This window comes from Carya illinoinensis, chromosome 12 (assembly GCF_018687715.1).
Source record: "Carya illinoinensis cultivar Pawnee chromosome 12, C.illinoinensisPawnee_v1, whole genome shotgun sequence".
Taxonomy (NCBI): Eukaryota; Viridiplantae; Streptophyta; class Magnoliopsida; order Fagales; family Juglandaceae; genus Carya; species Carya illinoinensis.
This window is the reverse complement of record NC_056763.1, coordinates 21,934,453-21,961,089: the sequence shown is the minus strand read 5'-3', so window position 1 is coordinate 21,961,089 and position 26,637 is coordinate 21,934,453. Positions and strand designations below refer to the sequence as shown.

At 35.4% G+C, this 26,637-nt stretch overlaps 1 protein-coding gene and 1 non-coding gene across 2 annotated transcripts; both read right to left on the bottom strand.

The window, feature by feature from the left end:
* Window positions 1-17,228: 17,228 nt before the first annotated feature.
* LOC122290610 lies at window positions 17,229-17,336 on the bottom strand. The gene has a single exon (XR_006236472.1). It is a non-coding gene; the product is annotated as a small nucleolar RNA R71 (small nucleolar RNA).
* A 7,445-nt stretch (window positions 17,337-24,781) lies between these two features.
* LOC122290033 (transcription factor MYB3-like) lies at window positions 24,782-25,925 on the bottom strand. Its single transcript, XM_043097549.1, has 3 exons — window positions 25,629-25,925; window positions 25,299-25,428; window positions 24,782-25,187 (listed from the first exon to the last, which is right to left on the bottom strand). Exons 1-3 carry the CDS (start codon window positions 25,765-25,767, stop codon window positions 24,869-24,871), a joined length of 588 nt encoding a protein of 195 aa, XP_042953483.1. The 5' UTR covers window positions 25,768-25,925; the 3' UTR covers window positions 24,782-24,868.
* Window positions 25,926-26,637: the final 712 nt, after the last annotated feature.

Genomic DNA, 26,637 nt, shown 5'->3' with positions numbered 1-26,637 from the left:
ATGTACAAGGATAAATCCAGTACAGCTTCTGCAGTAGATCCTCAGGAGTCCGAGTTCGTAAGATTGGATGACCTACCAGAGGTCACAATACAGTGTAGAGATGTGAGTGACGGGGAGAGTGGGTCCAGTGCACCCATTCCTATTATTTCATAGGCAGTTTCAGAACCGTCCACTCTTACAGTTGCAGTTCGCAGGTCAAGTAGGACTATACATCCTCCACAGTGTTTCTCACCTACTTTGAATTACATTTTGTTGACAAATGGTGGAGAAACGCAGAGTTACGAAAAAATCTTGCAAGATGAAAATTCTAGCAAGTGGAAGCTGGCCATGAAAGATGAGATGGATTCCTTGTTAGGGAATCGGACATGGGAGTTGATAGAACTTCCATCAAGGAAAAAGACATTACATAACAAGTGGGTGTACCGGGTGAAAACTGAGCATGATGGCAGTAAGAGGTACAAAGCTAGACTTGTTGTAAAAGACTTTCAGCAGAAATAGGGTATTGATTACTCTGAGATATTTTCTCCTATGGTGAAGATCACAACTATTAGGATGGTACTAGCTATGGTTGCTACTGAAGATTTATTTCTTGAGCAGTTAGATGTGAAAACAACTTTTCTTCATAGAGACCTTAAAGAAGACATCTACATGCACCAGCCTGAGGGGTTTGTGGTACAGGGAAAGAAAGGTTCAGTTTGTAGATTGAAGAAGAGCTTGTATGGCTTGAAGCAAGCTCCTAGACAGTGGTACAAGAAATTTGATAACTTCATGCACAGTGCAGGGTACATTAGATGTCAGGCAGATCATTGTTGCTATGTTAGACACTTTGACAATTCTTACATTATTCTGTTGTTGTATGTGGATGACATGCTTATTGCAGGGGCTAGTATTGATGAGATCAATGATTTGAAGAAGCAGATGTCAGAGCACTTTGCAATGAAGGATTTGGGAGCTGCAAAGCAAATCCTTGGCATGAGAATTGTCAGAGATAGAGTCAGAGGTACGTTGAGACTCTCATAGGCTGAGTATGTGAAAAAGGTACTCAGCAGATTCAATATGGAAAAGGCCAAACCAGTTGGCACACCCTTGGGAAGTCACTTCAGACTTAGAAAGAATCAGTCACCAGAGTCAGAGGAGGAACAAGATTACATGAGTAAGGTTCCTTATGCCTCAGCTATTGGTTCACTTATGAATGCTATGGTTTGCACAAGACCGGATATTGCCCATGCAGTGGGAGTTGTGAGTAGATACATGAGTAACCGAGGAAAGCAACATTGGGAAGCAGTGAAGTGGATTTTGAGGTACCTAAAGGGTTCCTCAGAAAGCTGTTTGTGTTTCTCTGGAGAAAGCTTGGAGGTGTAGGGCTTTGTTGATGCTGATTTAGCTGGAGATATTGATAGCAGAAAGAGTACCACGGGTTTTGTTTATACACTTGGTGGTACTGCAATGTCATGGGGTTCTAATCTACAGAAAACAGTTTCTTTGTCTATAATAGAAGCTGAGTATATTGCAGTGTCAGAGGCTGCAAAGGAGATGGTATGGCTATAGGGCTTCTTGGAAGAATTGGATAAGAAGAATCAGAAAGGCACTCTCTACAGTGATAGTCAGAGTGCCATATTCCTTGCCAAGAATCCAGCATTCCATTCCAGGACCAAGCACATTCAGATCAGGTATCACTTCATACGGTCATTGTTAGATGACGGACAGTTGTTGAGAAGATTTGTGGAAGCAAGAACCCTGCTGATATGTTGACAAAGGGTATTACGCTTGAGAAACTGAAGTTGTACTAACTTCAGTTGGTCTTCTAGCATGAAGATAGGAGCAGTGAGTTGCAGAGGTGGAGGATATCATGTTTGAGGAAGACGGTGATACAGCGAGTGTACCAGTCTCCAAGTGGGAGAATTGTTGAGTACTGTGGAATCTGGTCCACACCGCTCGAGCGGAGGTATTGGCCGCTCGAGCGAATTCAGGCAGAGTCGAACACTCGATGTTAGCTCGACAATGAGCTTGAGCAGGAAGTTTTTGCTCGAGCGGAGGCATTGGCCGCTCGAGCGAAATCAGACAGAGTTGAATGCTCGATGTCAGCTCGACAGTGAGCTCGAGCAGGATGTGGAAGGGAAGTTCGCTCGACGCGCGCTCGACACGCCGCTCGAGCGAAACATGCATTTTGTAGGGTTTCCGCCGTGTAACTATATATATGATGTTTTAAATCACATGGTCGTACGACTACTGTATGAGTGAACATTGTGGACGTACAGTGTTAATCCATCTTGTAGTGTGATATTCCTCAATAATAAAATCCTCTGCAGCTCCCGTGGACGTAGGCAATTTACCAAACCACGTACATCTTGTGTCGTGTGTGATTGCGTGTATTTTTTTTTCTCGTTCGATATTATTTTTCAATTCATTGTCATCTTTTTTTCACAACACTACATTGCCGACGCATCATATAAATTGTCAGCATTTATCTAAATGCCACGAATAACACGTTGGCAGCAGCATATTGAATTTGTTAACGGCGTTTATTTGACCGACACCACTTTTTAAAATAGTGGTGTTACGATAAATGTCGCTATTAGTAATTTGTGGACACATCATATAAATTGGTGAAGTTTATTTAAATGCTACTAATAGTACGTTGGCGGTGGCACATTGAATAATTTAATGGCATTTATCTAAATGCCGCCAATGACCTAAGTTAACGGCGGTTATCTAAACGCCACCACTAGTACGTTGCCGGCTCATCATATAATTTGGCGGCATTTATTTAAATGTCACTAATAGTACTTTGGCTATTTATTAACAGTGTTTATCTAAATGATGCCAATTTTAAAAATAGCAGCGTTAACATAAACGCCGCCACATTACGTTGCCAGCACGTCATATAAATTAGCAACATTTATTTAGATGCCACTAAAAGTATGTTGACGGCACATTGAATTTATTAACGGCGTTTATCTAAACACCACAGTTTGTTCTTTCTGGAATGCGGCTTATTGTAAACATCGCCACTAACTCATTGCCAGCACATTTTTTTAAATTAACGACATTAATATAGACGTCGTTATAAATACGTTACCGGTGCATTTCATTAATTAACGACATTTAGAACACACCAATAAATATGATATCCCACAACAAATAAATATATATATATATATATATAATATCAATTAACAATAAATATGATATAATGGGTCATTAATTTCCACTTGAAATTTATAATGAAACTCGTATTAAAGAGCTAGTGTCAAGTGAGAGATAGTTATTAGTGGATTTGTATGAGTATGATGCAACATTTAATTCTACCACAACAAGCCAAGAACATAAGCCTCCTTCAACGTCTACAATCATAGATGATGGTTATGGTGATAATGAGACACGATAGTACAATGAGTGATATCAAGCATCATCCACCTTGGAATCTCCTATTGCCAAAACAGAGGTGGATCAGTATTTATTATATTGTTGACACCTGGCCTCTTTTTTAACTTGTTGATTTGGTGAAAACTTAATACGGCTAATCACCCTATACTTGCAAGATCCACATGAAACTTGTTGGTCATGCATGTTTTCACAGTTGCATCCGAGTCACCATTTAGGAAAGTCATGTACTTGATCCTTTTTGGAGTTCATTGGCTCCAACAACCGTTGATGCCCTTATTTGTGCTTAGAGGCAAGGGTCTTCAATCGTAGAGGATCCTGAGGTGGGAGAGGGGTGGCCTTGCGGTGGCACGGGGAACCTCTGCTGCCAAAGTTAGTATAAAGTAGAGATCAAAATGCTTTAAAGAAGAAGACAACAGTTGTGTATAATTGACAATAGAATTGAATTCATCATTTTACCTCATGGTTCTAGGTGACCTTTACACTTAGTCCTTAAGGTTATAAAGGCCATCCCTTGTGTTCTAGGGCAGAGGGATGCCTCTCCCCGGAGTCTCCACTGGCATACCATATTTAATGTGGCGTGGTTTTCTTGGTGTCAGTTATTTAATGCGGCGTGGGTCTCTGGCAGAATTGCTTGATGTCTTTTGTTCCCTTTTCCAAGATCATGATTTCTCCCGCCCTTCTGCAACATCTCATCTTAATGTTGATGATTACCCCCCGACCCACATGGGTCTAGGACCCGCCCTGGACTACCAAAAGGGGGGGCCTTTCCGAGCTCGAGCCACACTCTAGGGACTCATGGGGCCTGGCAAAGAGAAGGGCCTGGGATAGTATTATGGGTTTAGGCCCTGACAAAAATACCCCCTAACAACTTGATTCGACATTGGTGGGACACCAACTGCTAGATTCCTGCTATTTTCATTATATTCTTTATTGTTTTAATAATTATAATTGGTGCCCCCTTATCCATAAAAGGAGAATCTTACTTCAGAAGAAGGCATCATTTTGTTTTGGAATCCATTTCCTTCTGAATACCTTCTTCTCCTCTCTCCCAGATTCCTATGTCTTTTTGAGTTTTTCTTGTAAGTTATTTTCATCATAAATAAATATTGTTACTCTCATTAAGTGTTTTCAATTTATTTTAATTATTACCAAGTTCCAGTTATCTAGTCCTATCTAGTCATATGGTCTTGCTTTTAATTTATTTTCATTACTTCCAGTTCTAGTTATCTGGTTCTATCCAGTAATCTTTTCAAGTAAAACAAGATCTTTAATAGTAGAATAATCGCTCTCAGACGATTCATTAGTAGTTTGTAAAGAGAAATCATCCTTACTATTGTTATTTAAAGCACTGGTAGAAGGTTTTTCTTTCTTAATATCATGAAGCATTTGATTAATTTTATCAAGAGTTTTGGCCTGTTTGGTTTTGAAATCACTATTTGGCCTATTTTCTGGTAAAATAATCAAAGATTTTTCAATAGGTTTGGAAATATTTGAAGATGAAGTCAAAATAGGTGGTTTTTCTATTTTGTCTTCAATGCGATCCCATTGTTGAGCAATAATATGGAGACTTTGGTTAATAAAATTGTTTTGTTGAATGATTTTCTTTGTCTCTGTATATGTGGTAGCATCTAAACTAGCATCAGGAATTTTAATTGGAAAGGCTTTTATTTGCTCTCCGAAGTGAGATATAATAATTGTCTCCAAATAAGGGTGGCTAGATTTAACCACAACCTTGTCTTTATCCTTGACAAAACTAGTTTCAACAACATTTAAACTATGGTTTGGACTATAGTAATTTTCAAGAAAATCAAAGAAAAGTATATGCTTTTGAAGTGTATGCATTTTTTCTTTCCATTTTCTTTTAACATGTAATTTTTTAGAACTAGAAAAAGTAGCCTGATAAGCTTTTCTCTTATCAAGATTTTCAATAGAATTGTATTCATTGAATAAGAAAATTAAATCAATTTTGACAGCTCTGTTTATCATAATAAGCTGGCAATGAGAAATTGGTGCAATAGGAGCAACCATATCTGAAGCTGTTGAGGGCAAATATGAAGCATCTTCTTCTTCTTCCTTGTCAACTTCTTCCTTTATGGATTTGTCCTTGGATGTTTCACCATCCTTAATAGTATAGTAAGCAGAAGTAACCGGAAAGGAGGTAGAAACTCATTTCAATTTTAAATCAGGGTTGACAGGTTTAACTGTTTTGACTACATCTTTCAGAAATGTTTTGAGATTTTGGTCTCTCCTTTCTAGGATTTCAGATATAAAAGAAGATCTAGCACCAGCGAAAGAATTTCTTTTTTCATTGATAAGTAGAGGTTGATCAAAACTAATTTTTACAGTGCCATGCTGAATATAATCAAGATTAAGCTTATCAGCTAGAACTTTAGCAAGAGAAACTTCATGTTCAAAAGTCCATTCATTTGGAAGAGCACTATCTTTCCAATAAATCAGTTTGAAAAATTGGACATTTGCATCAGGAGTAAAACTCTGAATTAACATAGTCTTATTTTCTGAAGATTTTAAAATAGCTTTAGGATTTAAATTAGTCTTTTAAACTTTGTAGTAAATACGATAAACTATAGAAAGAGGTTTACTTCCTTCTTCCATATCATAATCAGATGTCAAAATATTCAAAGTCAAAACTTTTAAAATATTTGGATCATCTAAAGTAAGAGATAAATCAGGAAAACAGTCAAAGTGGATAGGACCACTAAATAAAGAAGATTGAATTATACCAGGTATACTAGTTTCAAATTTCTTGAATACTTGAATAGAACCAATGTGTAAAGATTTGTAACCTTTTAATTACCAGAAAGTCTTGAATCGATTTTCTATTAAAAATGCAACATTTTTCATGAGTTTTAAAAAGAGCATAGGTATGTTCAACAATTTTTACATTGAACTCAATCTTAAAGACAGACTAAACCCAAGTAATTTTGTAAATAGATTTAGCATCAATCTTTGGAATACTCCATCGATTGAAATTAATAGAATCAGTTTCTTCAACAAAAAAATCTTCGTCATTAATAATATCGGGCAGTATACTAGACCTAGAACTCATAGATGAATTACTTCTAAACATCCTATTCATTATGAAATCAATTAGAACAAGACTTAGCACTCGCTTACTCTACCCTCACTCATATTTGTGTTGGATTTCATAACGCATATCTTTGGTCCAACCTCATACCCAACCATGCCTTACACGTTATCCCAACTTCAACGGGCCTTACAAACGGTTTAGGATGTCAATTATAGACGGGATGTCGCCAACACAAACAAGAACTTAAGCAAAAAAATAGAGAGTACGAAAAAATGAGGTCAAGGATAATTAGCACAAGTAATAAGAAAAATAGAAATATTTCAACTAAAAGTAACCAGAGCAAGGTTTGGCTCTAATACCAAAAGAGAGTGGAAGGAGAAGCGTGAATAATTAAGCACAAGTAATTATAGAGACTAGATTACTGGATATGACCAAATAACTGGAATTGGAAGTAATGAAAATAAATTAAAAGCAAGACCAGATGACTCACTACATCAAATATAGGTTTTAGTGACAGATTGCAGATAGTGAGAGTCTCTAAACAGTCACTAAAAGTCATTTTCTGTGACGGTTTGTGGGAACTGTCACTAAATGTTAGGGAAGAAATTTTTAACGTTCGAACGTTTTAGTTAATTTATTCACATGTCACAATAACGTCCGAACGTTACGTATATTTACGTGAGAACATAAAAATTTTAGCGCCAACATTCGAACATTATATGTAATTACGTGCAAACGTAACCACTAAGATTCGAACGTATATTTGTAAGGTTTGAACGTTATATTTTAATTTGTAAAAATTAATCATAATATATATTTGTTTAATATTAAGGTTGCATAATATTAATCGTCATTGAGAGTATAAATTAAGATACAATACATACATTAAATAATATTGTCAATTACATTTGTCAAAAATAGAAAACAAAATATAATTATATAATAACAAATGACATTCAAAAGTACTGCTGGTTTACAAAAGATCGAAACTCTTCAGTCAATGTCCCAACCTTATTATTTAGCATATTTACATAATTTGCAAGATGTGCGACAGCTTGATCTATATGTGCAATTTGTCTATCGATTTGTCAGTCTATATGCGCCTTCATATCTGTCATCACTGCATCAACCCAAGCAGGTCGCACATTCCTTGCAGATGCAGTCGCTGGCTACTGGCTAGTACTCACAAACGGGGGAGCAACACCGGCCCCAACCTCGGTCAGAGGAACAAAATCTAATATAGCAGCAGCAGCAGCAGCATGACGCCGAGCTGAGCCTCTCCCCTGTGCAATGCTCCAACGGTGTGTGGTGATATCGATAAGGCTCATCTGGTTTAGTACCATCTCCTCTGCCTGGAGTGGCACTCCCCGGGCTAGTAAGAAGTGGCTGATGATGACTTTGTAAGGGAGATTATCCGTCGTAACAATGCTGGCCTCGTAACGGATCCGCTCAAATATAACGAGTGGCAAGTCAATGGGATCTCCACATGCCAAGCAAATAAGGAACTGTGCGCGAGCCCAACTGAATGTGGTCTTATGTGCCACAGGATCTATATTTGTTGCAACAAAAATTTGCAACATGCGGAAGAAAGGTAGCAACTAATTCTGGCTGAAGGAGTTCAGCCTATCCAGCTTCATGCGGTCTGTGCCGGTGAGGATGTAGAAATCCTGATCCCGCTCTTCATCACCAACCTCTGGAGTAATATCCTCGCCTTCGGGCTGATCTCCCTGTTTACTGGGCATAGTGTCAACAAGGCCCGTAGATGAAGCAGAAGTGGCTGGATCTGCCTCAAAGGTGCCAGGAGCAAATGCAGCTGTTGTGTCACCAGCTTGAGCAGCTGTCATCTCAGGCAGTATCCAGGGAATCTGGAGTAACTCGGCAATAACATCCACCGAGAACTCAAACTAGACACCACGTATAGTGAGGGTATGGGATGATGCATCGTTAGGCATGGTGGTCATCCTAATGTAAAACTCCTGGACCATTGAGGGGTAAATCTTTTCCCTCAATATGCAAATTGGGACCCAGCCTCTCTTGACAAAGACGTCTCTGAGCGTCTTCCGCTCCCAGCTGAGCTTATCGAACTGATTAATCAAAATTTCTCGTTCACTCATGACAGTTCGTGCCCCAAGCCGAGCAATGTCCGGATTACCTCCATCCCTCCCTCGTTTCCTCGTTGTCATAAAGTGAGCCATATCCTGAGGAAAAAGAAATACAAGTTAAAATATAATAAAAAAATCTCTAAATTTTTGCATATATATATATATATATATTACGACATATATGAATTATACAAAATTAAAATATTATCATTATAAATTTACATAATTTTGACAGTAAATATATTAAAAAATTTAACTATTTAAATACCCAAAATAGACTATAATAAGACAAGAAAATAGAAATTAAATTAAATAAAGAAATGTTCAAACGTTACACAATTGACGTTCGAACTATAAAATTATGCTACTTAGAAATAAATTACGTCTGAATGTACAATTATTTGACGTTCGAATGTAATATTAAATAATCGAGCGTAAACCATTAACATTCAACGTACTTAGTCAAACTAATATAACAAAATGACGTCCGAATGTAAATTTACGTCTGAATGTAACTTCGAAGAAACGTTTGAACATATTCAGCAACGTAAATCTGATCCGAACGTCTTATTCATACATTTGAATGTTCTATTTACGTGCGAATGTACGTATCGAACGTCATATTTAAACGTTCGATAGTACATTTAATAAATTCGCACAATGATGTTCGAACGTTATACTGTAACGTTCAGATGTAATGAACTTGAAACGTCACACGTTCAGATGTATTTGCTAACGGAAGAATTCGAACGGTTTACGTTCGGACGTTTTATCCAACGTCCACTAAAAACGTTGGATAAAAACGTTTGAATGTGAAATTTTACGTTCGCACGTTACAACATAACGTTTGGACGTAAAAAACTTAAACTTCACATGTTTGAATGTTTATTTTGTAACGTTCAAACGTATGAGACAGAATGGCTGAGTCAACTCAGCCATTTCTGAAAGTTTCGAAATGTGCATTTCGAAGCAAAAAAAAAAACCATAAAACTACGCTATAGGCTATGGGGAATGTTTATACGGTGGTTGTTTAAGGTTTAACAACCAATGGTGGCTAGAAATTCAAGAAGAATATTCGGCCTTGGGTGGGTTTTGAATTTTTGAAACCCACCGATACATATAATAGTTTATACAGGCACATTACCTTTTAGTCTCGGTTGTGGTGGTGTATGGCGGCGGATGCGGCAGCCTGCATGGCGGAGAAATGATGTACGGATAGTGGAGAGGATGAAATGATATTATTCAGCCGTCAGTGAAGAGTTTCTATATAGTTAACGTTCGAACGTTTAATTAAATACGTTCGAGCGTTTACAAAACATTCGAATGTATTGGTGTTATACGTGCGAACGTTATACTGAAACGTCCGAACGTTAAACGAATGACATTTGAATGTGTATGAAGTAAATTATATTTTTTATATAGTTATAGAAGTACTAATATATAATAACTATATAATATAGTAAATATTATATACGTATATATTAATATATATTATATATAACAGTGCTAATATATAATACCTATAGTATAGTATATATATAATTTATTAAATATCACATGGAGTAAGATATTATAATATATATATATTATATTATATAGATAATAACTATATAATATATAACTATAGTATAGTATAGTTTATATAATATTTATTAAACAAAATATACACGATGTATTTTATAGTAAGCCATTTATTAAATATTATAATATTTAGTATATATTATATACTATAATATAGTATATATTATATAATATATACTATATATTATTAATATATTATAGTATATGTATTATAACTATATTATTACTAATATAATATACTATAGTAGTATATTATATTAGAGTACTATAATATATATTATATATTATATAATATAGTATATATTATATATATATATATTCTAATATATAATCTAGTGTATATATAATAGTATATTATATTAATAGATATACTATCTATATATATAGTATAGATACTATTTATATCATGTAGTATATATAATAGTATTAATATATATACTATCTAGTATATATACTATTAATATATATATAGTATATATAGTATTTAATATAATATTGTTTATAGTATATATAGTATATATACTACTATAGTATATATTATACATGATTTACTATAGTAGTATATATACTATATATACTACATGCATTTACTATAGTATTATATAGTTTGTAGATTATATATAGACTATAGTAGTATGTTATATAATACTTCTATAGTATATATTAGTATATTATAGTACTCTAGTATATATACTATATATGCTATATATAGACTATAGCACTATATTATATAAGACTACATTATAATATATTATATATTATATATTAATAGTATAATAGATACTATTAATATATATATCACATAAGACTTTATATAATAGTATTAATATATAGTAGTATGATATAATATGTTCATATTTATATAATATTTAATATAATATTATAGTTTATATACTACTATATATATAGTAGATTTACTATATTATATAAATGATATATAATATACAATTAATAAAGATTATTTTTTCACTTAATCAATGAAAATTGAGTTTACATGAAATACTATAATATAAGATATAATAATATATAACATTATAGTACGAATACGTTCGAACGTATTTGAAAAATGGGCTAGTGATTTCCCGCTTAAGTTTGGAACCCTAAAACGTTCGAACATTTTATATTCACGTTCGAAAGTTAAATTGACGACATGGGCGAGATTATAAATATGTTCGAATGTATTGTTCAGAATTTGGGCGGAATAACTTAGAGTTCAAACGTAAAATATATTACATTAGCAAGAGAGTGAAACGTTCGGACGTTCATTAATGAACGTCCGAACGTTTATTGTATTAGAAGCAGAATATAAAACTTTCATGCATGGAAAAGCAGATCCATCTGCTTCATCCCGTGCATGAATCATTTAAGAGCTGAGCACAGTGTTGTAGAGAGAGAGAAGAAGAAGAGGAGGCTTAGAGTGAGAGAGCGTTAGAGTGAGATAGATTGAGTTAGGGAGAGATTTTGTGTTTATTTTTGTTGTGTTTTTTCCTCCTAAAGGAGAAAGTAAGGTAAATTTTTCAAAGCTTAATGTATTTACAATTTATATTATATTTGTCAATTTGTTTTATATGTATTTAACTACCTAATTTTGTGAATTTTTTGAAGGATTGTTTGTTGTGGATTGTTGAAAACTTGTGATTTGCAAGAGGAGGATATTGTGAGCACAAGGTATATTATACTAAACTCTATTGTTAAATTTTGTTGTCAATTTTGTTGAAGGATTGTTATTGTGAAATTTTTGATATATAGTTTATTGTGGATTATTTGTGTAATATGTGTGAAGGATTGTTTATTGTGTAATATGTGTGATTAAAGAATTTATATATATACATATTATATATAATATGTAGTGTGATTATTTGTTGTGCAATATATGCAATATATTTATTATATTTGAAATTATATAATAACATTAAGATTTTTTAGATTAAGAATCCCTAATACAAATTATAATCTAATATATGGTATAGTATTAGTAAATATAATATAAATAAGTACTATATAGTATAATATGATTATATAATAACAATTAAAATTTATTAGATTAAGAACTAATATAATACAAATTATAATAAACTATATAGTATAATATAATACTACTATAACAATTAAAATTTATTAGATTAAGAACTAATATAATACAAATTAGAATAAACTATATAGTATAATATTCTTCTATCTAAACTTTTGTTTAACAATATATAACACATGAGAATTCTTGTTTGTAGTTTTTAATTCAATGAACATGGTTGAGGTATTGTTGGTAGTGTTTTTTGTAAGATATTGTATGACATTGCATAAATAACCTTAGACCCGTTTGGGAATTAGTGTATATTTAGGTGTACACTAATTTCTGAATTGTCCAGTGTGGACATTTTGAGATTATATTATCTATATTGCACATTCATGTTATTCCTACTGAACAAGTTTAGTATGAAGTTTCGGTGTCCTTCTTTATTGTTCTTCGGGTATACTGTTCATAGGGTCACAATCCCTCTATGTGAACATGTATACTAGGAGAACTATGGGGAGGTGCTACCGAAATTTCTACTGACGTGGAAAGTAGTAGAGTGACGGAACTTGTGCAATATGGATAATATAATCTCGAATGGGATAGGACCAACTACCTTGAAAAAGAGTAATTTGAATGGGAGCATAACATGCATGTGTATTATAGTATACAATGTGTTACTAATAATTAGATGTTTATAGAAATGGATAAAAGTTGGATGCGGCTAGGCGATAGACTTGGAAAGGATTATATACCCTATGCACGTGGAGTAAGAACCTTTATTGATTTTGCAAGGGCCTCTGCTGATAGTCGAGGTTATATTAAGTGTCCATGTCGAGGTTGTAAAAATTTGTGTGCGATAGGGTTGAATGAAGTTGAAAGTCATATATTTGTGAATGGTATGGATTTGGAGTATACTCGATGGGTACTACATGGTGAGCCGTATGCACAATCAGCGGATAGATTATTCGGTCATCCAAATTATTCGAGACACGTGGATGATGATTATGAGTGAGACGAGATGGAGAAGATGTTGAGTGATATTGGAGCTGTGATGTTTATGGATGAGGTTGACGACAATGCCTCAAGTGGTCGAGAGAATGATTATGGGAATTTTCCTGCAATGTGGGAAGATGCAAAGCGCTAGCTATATCCAGGCTGTACAAAACATTCCAAAATGTCGTTTATTGTACGGTTGCTTCATATTAAGTCATTGTATAGGATGTCAACCAAAGCAATAAATATGGTATTAGACTTATTTAATAAAGTGCTTCCTGAAGGGTCCGTATTGCCGAAGAACTTTAATGAAGCGAAACAGTTGAGAAATGGATTAGGGTTTGAGTATAAGTCCATACATGCATGCAAGAATTGTTTTATTTTGGAAGGAGAACAAGGGGAAACAAGAATGTCCTGTATGCAAAGAGTTGAGGTGGAAGGATAAGAAAAGCCTACTAGTTAAAGTCTTGCGATATTTTCCATTCAAACCTAGGTTGCAAAGATTATATATGTGTAAGAAAACAACTCACGATATGAAGTGGCACAAGGAGAAAAGAGTTAATAATGATGGATTTATGAGGCACCCAGCTGACTCATTTGCGTGGCAATCTTTCGATAATTAGTATCTAGAGTTTGGGATAGAAGCTCAGAACGTGCGTCTGGGACTCACAACAGATGGATTCAACCCTTTTGGGAATATGAGTACAAGTTATAGCACTTGGTCTGTAGTGTTGATTCCGTACAACCTTCTACCATGGAGGTGCATGAAGGCGCCCAACTTTTTGTTAACTTTACTTATCTCCTGCCCGAGATCATCTGGGAATGACATTGACGTATATATGTGATGAAGCGCTAAAACTGCATGATTAAGTTACTTAAGTGAATAAATTGTTTAATAAAAAATTATTTAAGTACTTAATTATGCAATAGATCACAATACTTGAGTCAATTGATAAATTCTGGTATTTTTGTGCTTAAAAAGATTTATAATACAATTACTTCACATGACAATAAATATTTCATTTTGTCCTCTCATAACAGGGGTAGTTTGGGCAATACACATATGCAGTGGACTCACAATGCACATGCACACATTCGAACCATGCAGTGGACTCACACAACACACATGCAGAAAATGCAAACATGCAACAAACCAACACATGCAGACATGCAGCGGACAACACTCATACAAACACAACACACACTGGAAAAATGCACACATGCAGAAAAGCATCACCAGGACAACACATAACCTGGACGTTGCAGACAAACTCATGCAGAACACTCACACATGCAGACCTTCGGACAGCATCAGCAGAACACTCATAGCACTTGCAGAAAAATCACATGTGCAGCAGCTACTACACCAAGCAGCAGAAGATCATTCGAACAGCACTTTCACATGCAGCAGACCAACTCACTCGGACAGCAGCCACTCACACCAGCTCACACATGCAAAAAAGTGACAGCAGACACACACACATGCACACATGCAGACCAAGCCTAAAAGCAACAGAACACTCACTCAACACAGCTGGCAGATAGCATCATTCGGACCAGCAGCACACCAATGCAGAAAACATGTTGCTGGAAGGCAAGCTTTTCTTGTTTCTGCACATGGAAGGTCAATGACAGCTCACACTCTGCATGCTGGAGCAAATCACGTTGATCAGGACAGCAAGAAATCACATGGGATCACGCATGGACCGAAAGCAGCAGCAGGAGATGACTCTTTACTTCTCAACTTGTTTTATACGACTGGAAGTCTTGGTTTGGCAGCAGCAAGGGGCAAGACTTGGGCGGCTGTTTTTCTTGACTTTTACATTCATTCATTTTTTTCTTGCTTTCGGTTTGGCAGCAGCAGGAGCTTGGGAGTTTCAGTTTTCCTTCTTTTCTTCTCATTTAAGAGAAGCAGCTGGTTGTATTGTCTTGGAGACTTTATTATTTTTTTGCATCTTTCGTTGGAGACGGAACTCTCTCTTTCGGTTTCATTATTTTTGGTTTTTTGAGTTTTATTGCTGGGTTGCTTTCATTCCTAGCAGTAGGTAGTCTTGAAATTGGATTTTCTTTCTTTTTCCGAACAGAACAAGAGGCGACTGGCTTTGTCTTTCTTTTCACTTAGCATTTATTTTCATTGAAGATGCTGGGCAGCCAGTTTTATTTAGTTTTTCTTCTCTGTTTCTTTGGTTTTTCATTCGGCTACAACAGTAGCTAAGCTTTGTTTTCATTGTTTCTTTCTTTTTTTCATTCGGCTACAGCAGTAGCTTAGTTTTGAAGTTTCTTTTTTTCTTGCTTTTTGTTCAGACCTGGAGGAGGGTAGTTCTTAGTTTTGTTCTTAGGAATTTTATTTCTTTTCTTTTAGTTTAGATGCAAGGCAGCTGTTTTTTTTTGGAATTATTATTCTTCCTCTTTTCATTTTCGGTTCTAGGAGCAGCAGTAGAGTAGTTGAATTTTATTTTCTTTACTTTTTGTTTAGAACTTTGGGGCGGCTGGTGTTGATTTTATTCCATTCTTGCTTTGCTTTTAGATAGTAAGCGGCTGGAATTTATTTTCTGGTTCTTACTTTCAGTTTTACTTCCTATTCTATTTTATGTTTTAGTCCAGGGGCGAGTAGACGGAAGCTCGTTCGCACTCTCGTTTTTCATTTATTTTTTTTGCTCTTAGTTTGGACGTTTACGGACGGACGAAGCGCAAGCTCTACGTTTTCAGTTTTCATTTTACTTTAGTTGTCCTGCATGCAACTTCTCTAGGATTTATTTCGTTTGGAAATTTTCTCTTAGATTTTATCATGGTTCAACTTAGATTAATCTTTGTTGTTAGAATTATCATGCGTAGCTAATTTTTGAAGCTTGGGTTGTGGAATGAAGCTTGATTTGTTTTGGATTCTAGTATAGTGCAATATTTTGTCGATAAATGATGATCACTCTATATTACTAGTCGGATTTGAATTGAAAATAGATTGTGGCTCTTGCTCTTGTTTTGTTGTTGACGTAAGGCACAACAAAAGCTTGAAAACTATCAAGGCCTCTCTCAGTTGTTTATTAATGTGTGTTTGACTAGTAAAGTAGAGAATCCCTTAGGAAAATATTGCAAAACTTGAGCTTAGCTTTTTATCTTCCGTTTATCAATGCCTTGACTGGATTGTTAACCGAGAAAATTATCTAGTATCCGAAATAAAGAAAGTCTCAAACCCAACCCAGGTGTTTGTTAATTTGCCTTTTTTATTAGAAACTCTAATTTCAACTTCGATTATCTTTTTGCATTGCATTTCAATTTTATTTTCATCTCTCATACTCGATTAATTTGTTACTCACAAATCTCTTATACGCTTTGATAACCCATTGTCTCTGTGGAATACGATCCTGGACTTATCCTTGATACAACTTGACACTTCTACACTTGGAAGCACATTCGAAACCGAGTCAAGTTTTTGGCGCCGTTGCCGGGGACAACTGGTGCTTATTAGAGCATTCCTCTACTGCTGAGAGGACGTTTGTGGAGCTGTGAACCTTTTCACAGCCTGGGTGACATCTAATCTTTTTCCCTTCTCTCTGTTTATTCTTCATAGTCTTTGATTTTATGCTCCTGTTTGTATGACTGGTTGGACTAGAGACCATACATCTCGACTGTTTAGGACAGAATCATTGACATCTTTTAGCTCTGCATCATCTTCTGTTGAATCATCATCAGACACTGTTAGCATCATGGCTGAAAATGAGTATCATGATAGGGAAGTGGAGAACCCAAACAGGACTCTTAGAGAATATCTTCAGCCTGTTAGGACTAGCACACCTTCTTGCATCATTTTACCTATTAATGCAAATGCTTTTAATTTCAAACCCGGGATGATTCCATTGTTACCACACTTTCATGGTATAGAATCTGAAAACCCCTATTTGCATATCAAAGAGTTTAAAGAAGTGTGTTCCACATTCATGGATAGAACATGCACTGATGAGGTCATAAGATTGAAACTGTTTCCATTTTCCTTAAAAGACAAGGCTAAGACATGGTTGAATTCTTTAAGACCAAGATCCATTGGGACTTGGCAAGAAATGCAAACTGAATTTTTAAAGAAATTTTTTCCCATGCATAGAACCAATGCCTTGAAAAGACAGATCATGAATTTTGGCCAAAAGGATGTGGAAACATTTTATCATTGTTGGGAACGATTCAAAGACCTTTTAAATGCATGTCCTCATCATGGATATGAGAATTGGAGGCTCTTTAGTTTTTTTTTATGAGGGGTTGCAACCAAAAATGAGATAATTTGTGGAGACCATGTGTAATGGAGCGTTTTTTAACAAAGAACCTGAAGAAGCTTTTGAATATTTTGATTATCTAGCTGAAAATGCACAATCATGGGATACATCTGATGTTCATCATAGGTCGGAAAATTCAAGGACAATTTCAGGGGGTGGGAAATATAATCTGAGAGAAGTAGATGATTTGAATGCTAGGTTGGCTATGATTTCTAAGAAATTAGAAACCATAGAGTTGAAGAAAGTGAATGAAATACAAGCTGTACCTTAGATTACCTTGAGCTGTAATATTTGTGAGGACCAAGGGCATTCAACTAATGATTGCCCGACCATTCCTGCCTTTAAAGAAGTTCTCTTGGATCAATCTAATGCTGTTAATATGGTTGCTAAATCTTTTTCAGGTCCTTACTCCAACACTTACAATTCGGGATGGAGAAATCACCCTAATTTCAGTTGGAGGGGTGAACAAGCTGCTTTACCTGCACCCAACATAGCTGGTCCTTCACAATTTGCACCATACACTACCCCAGGAGGTCCAGGACCATCTTAATATGCCAACCACATGGTGCCAGCCCAGAAAAAGAACCTTGAAGATAATTTCCAGCAATTATCCACCAACTTCCAGCAGCTGTTCATCAATTTTCAGCAATTCATGCAAAACCAAGCTGCTATCAACAGTCAAAATTCACAAGCCATTGCTGAGATTCGTGGGTCAGTCACAAGGTTGACTACAACCATGAGTGCTCAAGAGAAAGGGAAGTTTCCTGCACAATCTCAGCCTAATCCCCAAGGCCAAAACTACCAATTTCAAAATATGGCAGGAGATTCAAATGTCAAGCAAGTCAAGGCTATTACAACCTTGAGAAGTGGTAAGGTGATTGGCATTCTAGTTCAAGAGGTAGAAAAGAATGGTAACACTTCTAAACCTCCTTCTGAAAATGAGGCACATGATCCTTTGAAATCTGAAAGTGTCCCAAGCACTACACTTGCACCTTTTCCTCAAAGGTTAGCCCCTTTGCACAAAGATAAGCATCACGCGGAAATTCTTGAAATTTTTAAGCAAGTTAGGATTAATATACCATTGTTAGATGCTATTCAACAGATTCCTACCTATGCTAAATTTTTAAAGGATTTATGTACCGTAAAAAGAAAATTGAATGTGCAAAAGAAAGTTTTTCTTACTGAGCAGGTTAATGCTATTATCCAAACCAACACTCCTCCCAAATACAAGGACCCAGGATCTCCTACCATAGCTTGCATGATAGGGAGCTCAAAAATAGGCCAAGCATTATTAGACTTAGGTTCAAGTGTGAACTTATTGCCTTATAATGTTTATGTTCAGCTTGGATTGGGTGAGTTGAAATCTACTTCTATCACATTGCAGTTGGTTGACAGGTCTATTAAGATTCCAAGGGGAGTTGTGGAAGATGTTTTGGTTCAAGTAGACAAATTCTACTATCCAGTAGACTTTGTCGTACTCGACATGCAATTGACTAATCATTCTACTTTCTAAGCACCTGTTATCTTAGGAAGACCCTTCTTGGCTACTTCTAATGCACTCATAAATTGTAGAAGTGGAGTTTTAAAGTTGAGTTTTGGAAATATGACCTTGGAGCTAAATATTTTTAATCTTTGCAGGCAACCGCAAGAAGTTGAAGAAGTTCATGAAGTGAATTTGCTGGAAAATTTCATTGATGAAAATTCTACACATTATTTTCAACTTATTGATTCTTTAGAAGAATTTGAAGAAGATTTGAAAATATTTGATAATTTTAATGACTCATCTTTTGTTTCCTCAATAGGCCAGCAAGTTACACCACCATGGAGGTCAAAATTTGAGCAACTTCCACCATTGACATCAACCCTCAAGCCTTCGGAGGAGCAATCCCCAACTTTGGACTTCAAACCTCTTCCATTGGAGTTGAAGTATGCTTTCTTAGGACCACAAAGCACCTTCCCTGTGGTAATTTCTTCTCACTTAACTAGTGAACAAGAAGATAAATTGCTAGAGGTCCTTAAGAAACATAAAAAGTCTATTGGGTGGACAATGGCTGATATAAAAGGTATAAGTCCCTTGGAGTGTATCCATAGAATTTATTTAGAAGATGATGCAAAGCCTTCGAGGGAAATGCAAAGAAGGTTGAATCCCACAATGAAGGAAGTGGTTAAAGGTGAGGTGTTGAAATTGCTTGATGTGGGTATCATTTACCCCATCTCGGATAGCAAGTGGGTAAGTCCCATTCATGTAGTTCCAAAAAGAATATTTGTGATAATATACTGGGTACATTGATGAGTATTAGTAAAAATATGAAAGATACGATTAAGACGAGGAAAGATCTTGAGAGAATGGGAATTAAACATAATCTACATTTACGGGTGGAAGGTGATAGGGTGGTCATGCCGCATGCATGTTTTACGATGACAAGGGAGGAGAGGATGGACTTCTACAAGTTGTTGCAAGGTGTGAAGCTGCCAGATGGTTATGCTTCAAATATCAGTAGATGCGTAAGCCCTGATGACTGGAAAATTGGTGGATTGAAAAGTCATGATTGTCACGTATTTTTGCAGAAGTTATTACTGGTGGAAATTCGTGGGAAGCTAACAACTGTCGTACGTGCTGCCATAACCAAACTATGTATGTTTTTTAAGGATTTGTGTGCTCGGGTAGTAAAGCGAGATTTGCTACAGAAACTGGAAGAATACATTACTATTATATTATGTAAATTCGAGCAGATCTTTCCACCATCATTTTTTGATGTCATGGTCCATTTAGCAATATATTTACCCCGAGAGATAATGTTGGGTGGACCGGTGCAGTTCCGTTGGATGTATCCAGTTGAAAGATATTTAGGTCGACTGAAGCGCACTGTTGGGAATAAAGCCAGAGTTGAGGGTTCAATAGCAAAGGCTTATATACATAATGAATGGTTAACATTTTGCTCTTTATATCTTCGTGGTGTTATTAGTGTTAATCATAAAGAGCGAAATGCTGATCTTACTGCTCCACCTCCTCATGAGCTATTAGTGTTTTCTCAGAATGTACGACCCTTGGGTGCATAAACGGGTTACGATTTACTTGATACAGAGTTGGGTACAGTTCAGTGGTACGTACTATATAATTGTCGGGAGATTGAAGACTATCTTAGGTATGTCGTTGTAAAAGGTTTAAATATTTATAGATTCAATGAGGTTAACTATAACTTTTGTGATATAAAATAATATGATTTTGCATATATATATATATATATATATATACAGTGAGCACATGGACAAACTTAAGACGGAAGGCGTAGAGAATTTAGTGGCAAGACACGAGGAAGAATTTTCTGGATGGTTTGAACAACGTGTATGAACTAAACTCTACTTGATATGTTAGATTATAAAAGTTTTAACTCTAAGTAATATTTAATTAATAACATTATTTGAATTGTTAGATTTTGGAACAACGTGCTCGTGATCCCAAATCTGTCTCTTTTGAATTGTATGCATTGGCCCGTGGTCCTTTAAATAGAGCACTTCGATACACTGCATGCACGGTTTGAGGTTATAGATTCCATACTCTGGACCGTAAACGTAATAGAAAGACTCAAAACTGTGGTGTGTGGGTCGAGGGTAGTCATGGAACAGATGATATTGATTATTATGGTGTCATTCGTTATATTATCGGATTGAAATATCTTGGTGGGTCTATAACATATGTCTTTAAATGTGATTGGTGGGATATAGGCGGTGGTCGGGTTTCGATATATATGGATAATCATTTTACGAGTGTAAATACTACATATAAATGGTACGAAGATGATCTATTTGTATTGGCTTGTCAAGCTACTCAAATCTATTACTTGATTGATCCAATGAAAAATGCTGATGAAGATAGTGGAAAGATAACTTGGCGAGTCGTACAAAAATTTGTCTCTCGAAATATATATGAAGTAGGAATGAATGCAGATTACGATACTAGTGGAGATGAAGCTGACACTCCGAATATAGAGGCCTACCAGGAAGATGGTGGGGGTATTAACTTATTTGTTGACCTTGGTGCACTCGAGTTGCTCCCCTTATGTAGAGATGACATCCCACTCATCCATCTCGATCCGTCTGTATTAAATGATCATTCAATTCAAGAAAGTGAGAAAGAAGTATAAGAGTCAGAAGAAGAAGACGAAGAAGAATCCGGAGGGGAAGTGGATAAGAAGGACGAAGAAGAGGTTGATGATGATGATGAAGATGTTATAGAGAGAGATTCTGAAACAAGCATGGAAAATACATCCGAAGATGAAAACTAAAAGTACTAAAAACTTTATTCATATATGAGTATAGAATTTTATAATAATAATTAATTTCATCTAATTAAATTTTTTTGGTATATATAATTAATTTCAAGTATGCCGTCAAAAAGACAAAGAAGAAATGTGCCCCCTCCATCAAGTCCAAGTCCCAAACCCATTGAGGACTCCCCACCTAAAGAGTCCGTTCCTGAAGATGAAGTTAACACTACAGAAAACGATGCCCAGTCGACACATACTAGTAAGGAAATGTCGTTGAAAATTATTTATATATTTAAAATTTTTGTCTCAATAACTATATTAGTATAAAAATTATACACATTATCTATATTAGTTGATGCATTCGCTCGTCGCGGTCGTGGCTATACACGCAGTATCTCACTTGAGAAAAACCGAAGGCATGGCAAACTGAAAGTCATAATTCCTGATAATTCCACTGGAGGAGTAGATGATAGTGCAGCAGCGCTTTCCTCCTGTATTGGTACAGTAGTCCAAGCTTATGCTCCATTTTATTTGCGCTCATGGCGAGATGTGCCGAATGAGATTAAGGAACACATTCGGAGTCGTGTGCTGGTGAGTTTACTCTGGCAATTCATTTCTTTCACCTACATTGGTATATCATATTTTTTACCTAATTAATTTATAATTAGAATGAATTTGACCTCGACTTTGGTTGTAGCAAGGATTTGAGAACTATGAATGAGTTAATGGCTACACTATTCCGACATCACAAGGGACGATGTCACGACCACTTCAAGAAGTTTGAGTCGTTTGAAGAGACTGCACAGTCACCTTTTCAACATATGAAGTTAGACGACTGGATAAAGTGTTGTGATCTTTTTGCATCTCCAGAATATCAAGTATTCTAGATTTATTTCCATCAGTTATTTACATTAATATTTATTGTTTATCTTATATGTGTGTATATATATATTACAATTAATATTCTTAATGTGTATTTGTAGCACTTAAGTTTTACAAATGCACATAATAGATCCGCTCTGACTATTCACCATCGTGCTGGTTTAAGATCATTCCATCGTCTTGCTAAAAAAATGGTAATTAATAAACTATATAATTCATTTATTTTCCTGTTATTCTTTTATATAAGTACTAACACTATTTTTTTAAATTTGCTAATGTCGTTTTGTTAGAAACGTGATAATCCTGAAAATTTTTCTCTTGTTAATGTTTATGCTGCTGCTCATACTAATGAGCATAGTGAGTGGATGGATCCTGCCGTTGCAATTAATTATGTAAGCGGTGTTCATTATTGTTAAATAAATTATGCAACATATGGTTAAATTCTTTTTTATTTGTATTTCTTTTAATACGTTTTTAATTTGTGTGTTTTGATCTTTTAAACTGCAGGAAAAAATGATGGAGTTGCAGTCAGCTTCTAGGAAATCCTCTACTAGTGACATAGACATTTTCACACAAGTGCTCGGGCCCAACTCTAGTGTGGCAAGAGGTTTGGGATGATCTTTCAGGCATTCCGGTTCATCCTCCTCAACCTCATCGACTTCACAAATTAATAATCTTAGCAAAAAGTTAGAAGATGCACGACGCGAGAATGAGTATATAAGATCCAGACAGCAAGAGTTGGAATCCCTTTTAGAGTGACAGTCTCATTTAGAGACGCATTTGCAGGATCAAAAAAGAGACCAGGAGGAAAGAATACGTAGTGAGGTCCAACAGCAAATCCAGCGGGAGATGATGCTGCAAATGGAGCGTGTTATGTCATTACAACAGAATCGTGGTGGACGAGGAAAGAAAAAAAATGAATTTTATTACTATATTAAATTTTTAATGTCTACTTGGAAAACAATTACAAACATTGTTGGTTGTGAAATATGTTATGTAATATGATACAATTGGTATGTTTATTAATGGGAAAAGTTTAGTATTTCTGATATGTACGTTCGAATGTAAATAAAAACCTTTAAACAGTATTTCACATTCGAACACACGTTCGAACGTTACCACATAGAACGTTTGAACGTTTACAGCGACGATTGAAACTTACGTTCAAATGTTTAAACTTTTAACGTTCCAAACCTCCGAACGTACTTATTGCGTTCGAACTCTAGTTTCTTAACATTGGAAAGAACGTCCGAACGTTACAATGAAAACGTTCAGACATTGTTTCCTTTATGTTGGAATCTAAATTCGAACGTAACGTTCGAACATATAAACGTTCAAAAATAAATTTAATACGTTCAAACGGTAATCAACAAACGTTACCTGCCCTCATTCGGATGTCAATTTGTCTACTTTACGTTCAAATGTTATTTTTTTCATTCGAACGTTATATTCTGTGACAGATTCTAACCGTCACAAAAAAGCAAACGTTCGAACGTTATATAAAACGGCACATCACAAACCGTCACTAAAAATATTTTTAGTGACGCTTGTACAGTAAACTATCACCATATATATTCTGTGACGCACATTTCATAAAGGTGGGGGTGACGGTTTATAACTGTCACCTAATGTATTTTGTGACCTTTTTTTCATTTTTTATGATAGTTTTGTCTGTCACTAAATGTGATTTTTGTTATAGTGACTGGATAGGACCAAATAACTTGAACTTGGTAATAATTATAATATATATATATATAGTCCTTTAAGTTGCGCCCCACCCAACTTTCAGAAACTTCCAACACGTACATTTGATCATAATTAATTTTAGTTGAGCGTAATTCTACTCATCATCTATTTTTTTATTATCGTCTCATCATTTCATAATATGATAATAGATGATTGAAGACTATGTATTATATTTTACATATGAATCTATCATCTAAAGTTACATTATGTGATGATGAGAAAATAGACAATGAATAAATTTTTTCATTTTAGTCCATTAAGTCTAAAGGAACTGATCTTTTGCTAGCTAGCTTTAGGCTTGATCACTTTCGTGATCATTTTTTGGCCTGCTTTAATTTCCTTGATGACAGTAATCGAATGGCACGTACATATATAAATTAATTAAGCTGCCTGTGGTTTTAGATGATCATCACCACCATGATGATGAGTACATATAACCAGACCACAAAATATTTGACCAAATTTCATGACACGCTGAGGAGAAAGGTTTAAAATCATAGTTTTTTAACAGCAGAAACCACATTTTATTTCAATAATGGAGCTTCTTTTCAAGGAGAAAAATATTAATTTATTACATAAACTGCTCACCTTTTCTCAGTGAGGCACGAATCGTCGTCGAGTTCAAAGAACTTGTTCACCCACTCCAATCCACATGATCCTAAATCAATGGTGAAGTCAAAGAATTCATTGACATCAAAATTACCTTCAGAATTTCTAGTATTTCCTTTAACACCCTCCACGTCTACATGAGGGGTGACACATGGTTCCTTAGGCACAATCTCTTGTTTCGTTGAAATCTCTAATTTTTTCTCCTTGATGATTTTCTTGCTCAAATGAGAATTCCAATAATTCTTTATCTCATTGTCTGTTCGTCCCGGAAGTCTACCAGCAATGAGAGACCACCTGCATAAATAAATATGAAAATTAATATCACGTTGCTTGTCGTGCTAATTCTCTCATCAATGCAATAGCATTAATGTTTTGATCTATATTTAAATTAATAAAAGAACTGGCCTGTTTCCCAGTAGCTTATGCAGCCTAAGTATCAAGTCCTCTTCTGCATCTGAGATGTTGCCTCTTTTGATGTTGGGTCTCAGATAATTCAGCCATCTCAGTCTGCAACTCTTCCCGCATCGATTCAAACCTGCAAAAGAGCATCATGAAAACCCTTTAGGCGTACGATCGAATAAAGCAATGGAAAATGTAGAGACGGCGTAGTACTGGGTTTAACCTTTTTCTTTCTTTCTCTTCTATATATAATACTACTTCCTTTAATTTGTTGTTCTTTTTCCTTCGTTCTTGCAGAGTACTAATTAATAGTGTTTAAGATACATAGGTAATAACCTGCTTTGAATGCAACTGTTTTCCACCTCTTTGCACCGTGGATTTCAGTGTACTGTGACAGTTTTTGATCTTCCTCTGCCGTCCATGCTCCTTTGTTCATTACTACTTTCTTAGCTGATCCATCATTTTTTGGTGCCATTTGAGTGAGAGAGAGATGGCCGTTCTCTTGCTAGCTGCTAGGGAGAGTGAGCAATTACTACGTTTGGTGCTGATGAAGAGAGCGAGAGACCATGAGAGAGATCCTCAGAAGTGATGGGGATTTAAAAACATGGAAGATTGGTGATTGTTGGCTAAGGAATTTGGGAGTCAAAGAGTCTTCTAATCTCCCCAGCTACCCTTCCTGCTGGGGAGGGAAAAAAAACTAGAGAATGAACTCCCCCAACTACCAGTTATAACAGTTGGTGTCCGTACGTAAGAGTGGGAAGTACAAAAATATTATTGTTTTTAACACCTTTTTACTTATGTTTTCATTGACATAATTGCCTTCAATAATTTAATTATGTGCCGTGCGTAAAGTCATAGAAAATGATGAAACTTTCCCAGCTTTCCCTTTCCTTTTCCCTTTCCAGACTAATGCATGCCATTTGTTTCTGATCAACACGATCATGAGTCCTTATTAATTTATGTAATAATATATATATATATAGAAAAGTCTCGAGTGCATATATAATGCAGACCACATTGATGTGACGTGTTTCCATCAAGTTCTTACTATGGGTATATATTATCTCTACGTTCAGAAATTTTCATGCATGGTACGTAGCATATTCATTTATTATTTTAACATTATCTCACCTTGTTCAATATTATTTGAGATCGTAGGAAAGGAAGTGATAAAAATAAATAGATATATAGAAACATGAAAATATAAAGTACGTAAAGAAGAAATAATATTTATAGAATCTTTTGGAATGTGTATCCAAAAAGTAAATAGCTCAAGTACAGATTGTCGATTTTTTTAATAAAAAAAATAGATAATATTTTGGGAGACTCCATTAATTGGGAAGAT

What these genes read in the sequence shown, in the direction of transcription:
- LOC122290033 (XM_043097549.1), bottom strand. Translation starts at nt 25,767, where the DNA reads ATGGCACCAAAAAATGATGGATCAGCTAAGAAAGTAGTAATGAACAAA. An exon ending in AACAGTTGCATTCAAAGCAG is followed by an intron (nt 25,429 to 25,628) that starts GTTATTACCTAT and finishes GCTCTTTTGCAG; the next exon opens with GTTTGAATCGATGCGGGAAG. An exon ending in CATAAGCTACTGGGAAACAG is followed by an intron (nt 25,188 to 25,298) that starts GCCAGTTCTTTT and finishes TTATTTATGCAG; the next exon opens with GTGGTCTCTCATTGCTGGTA.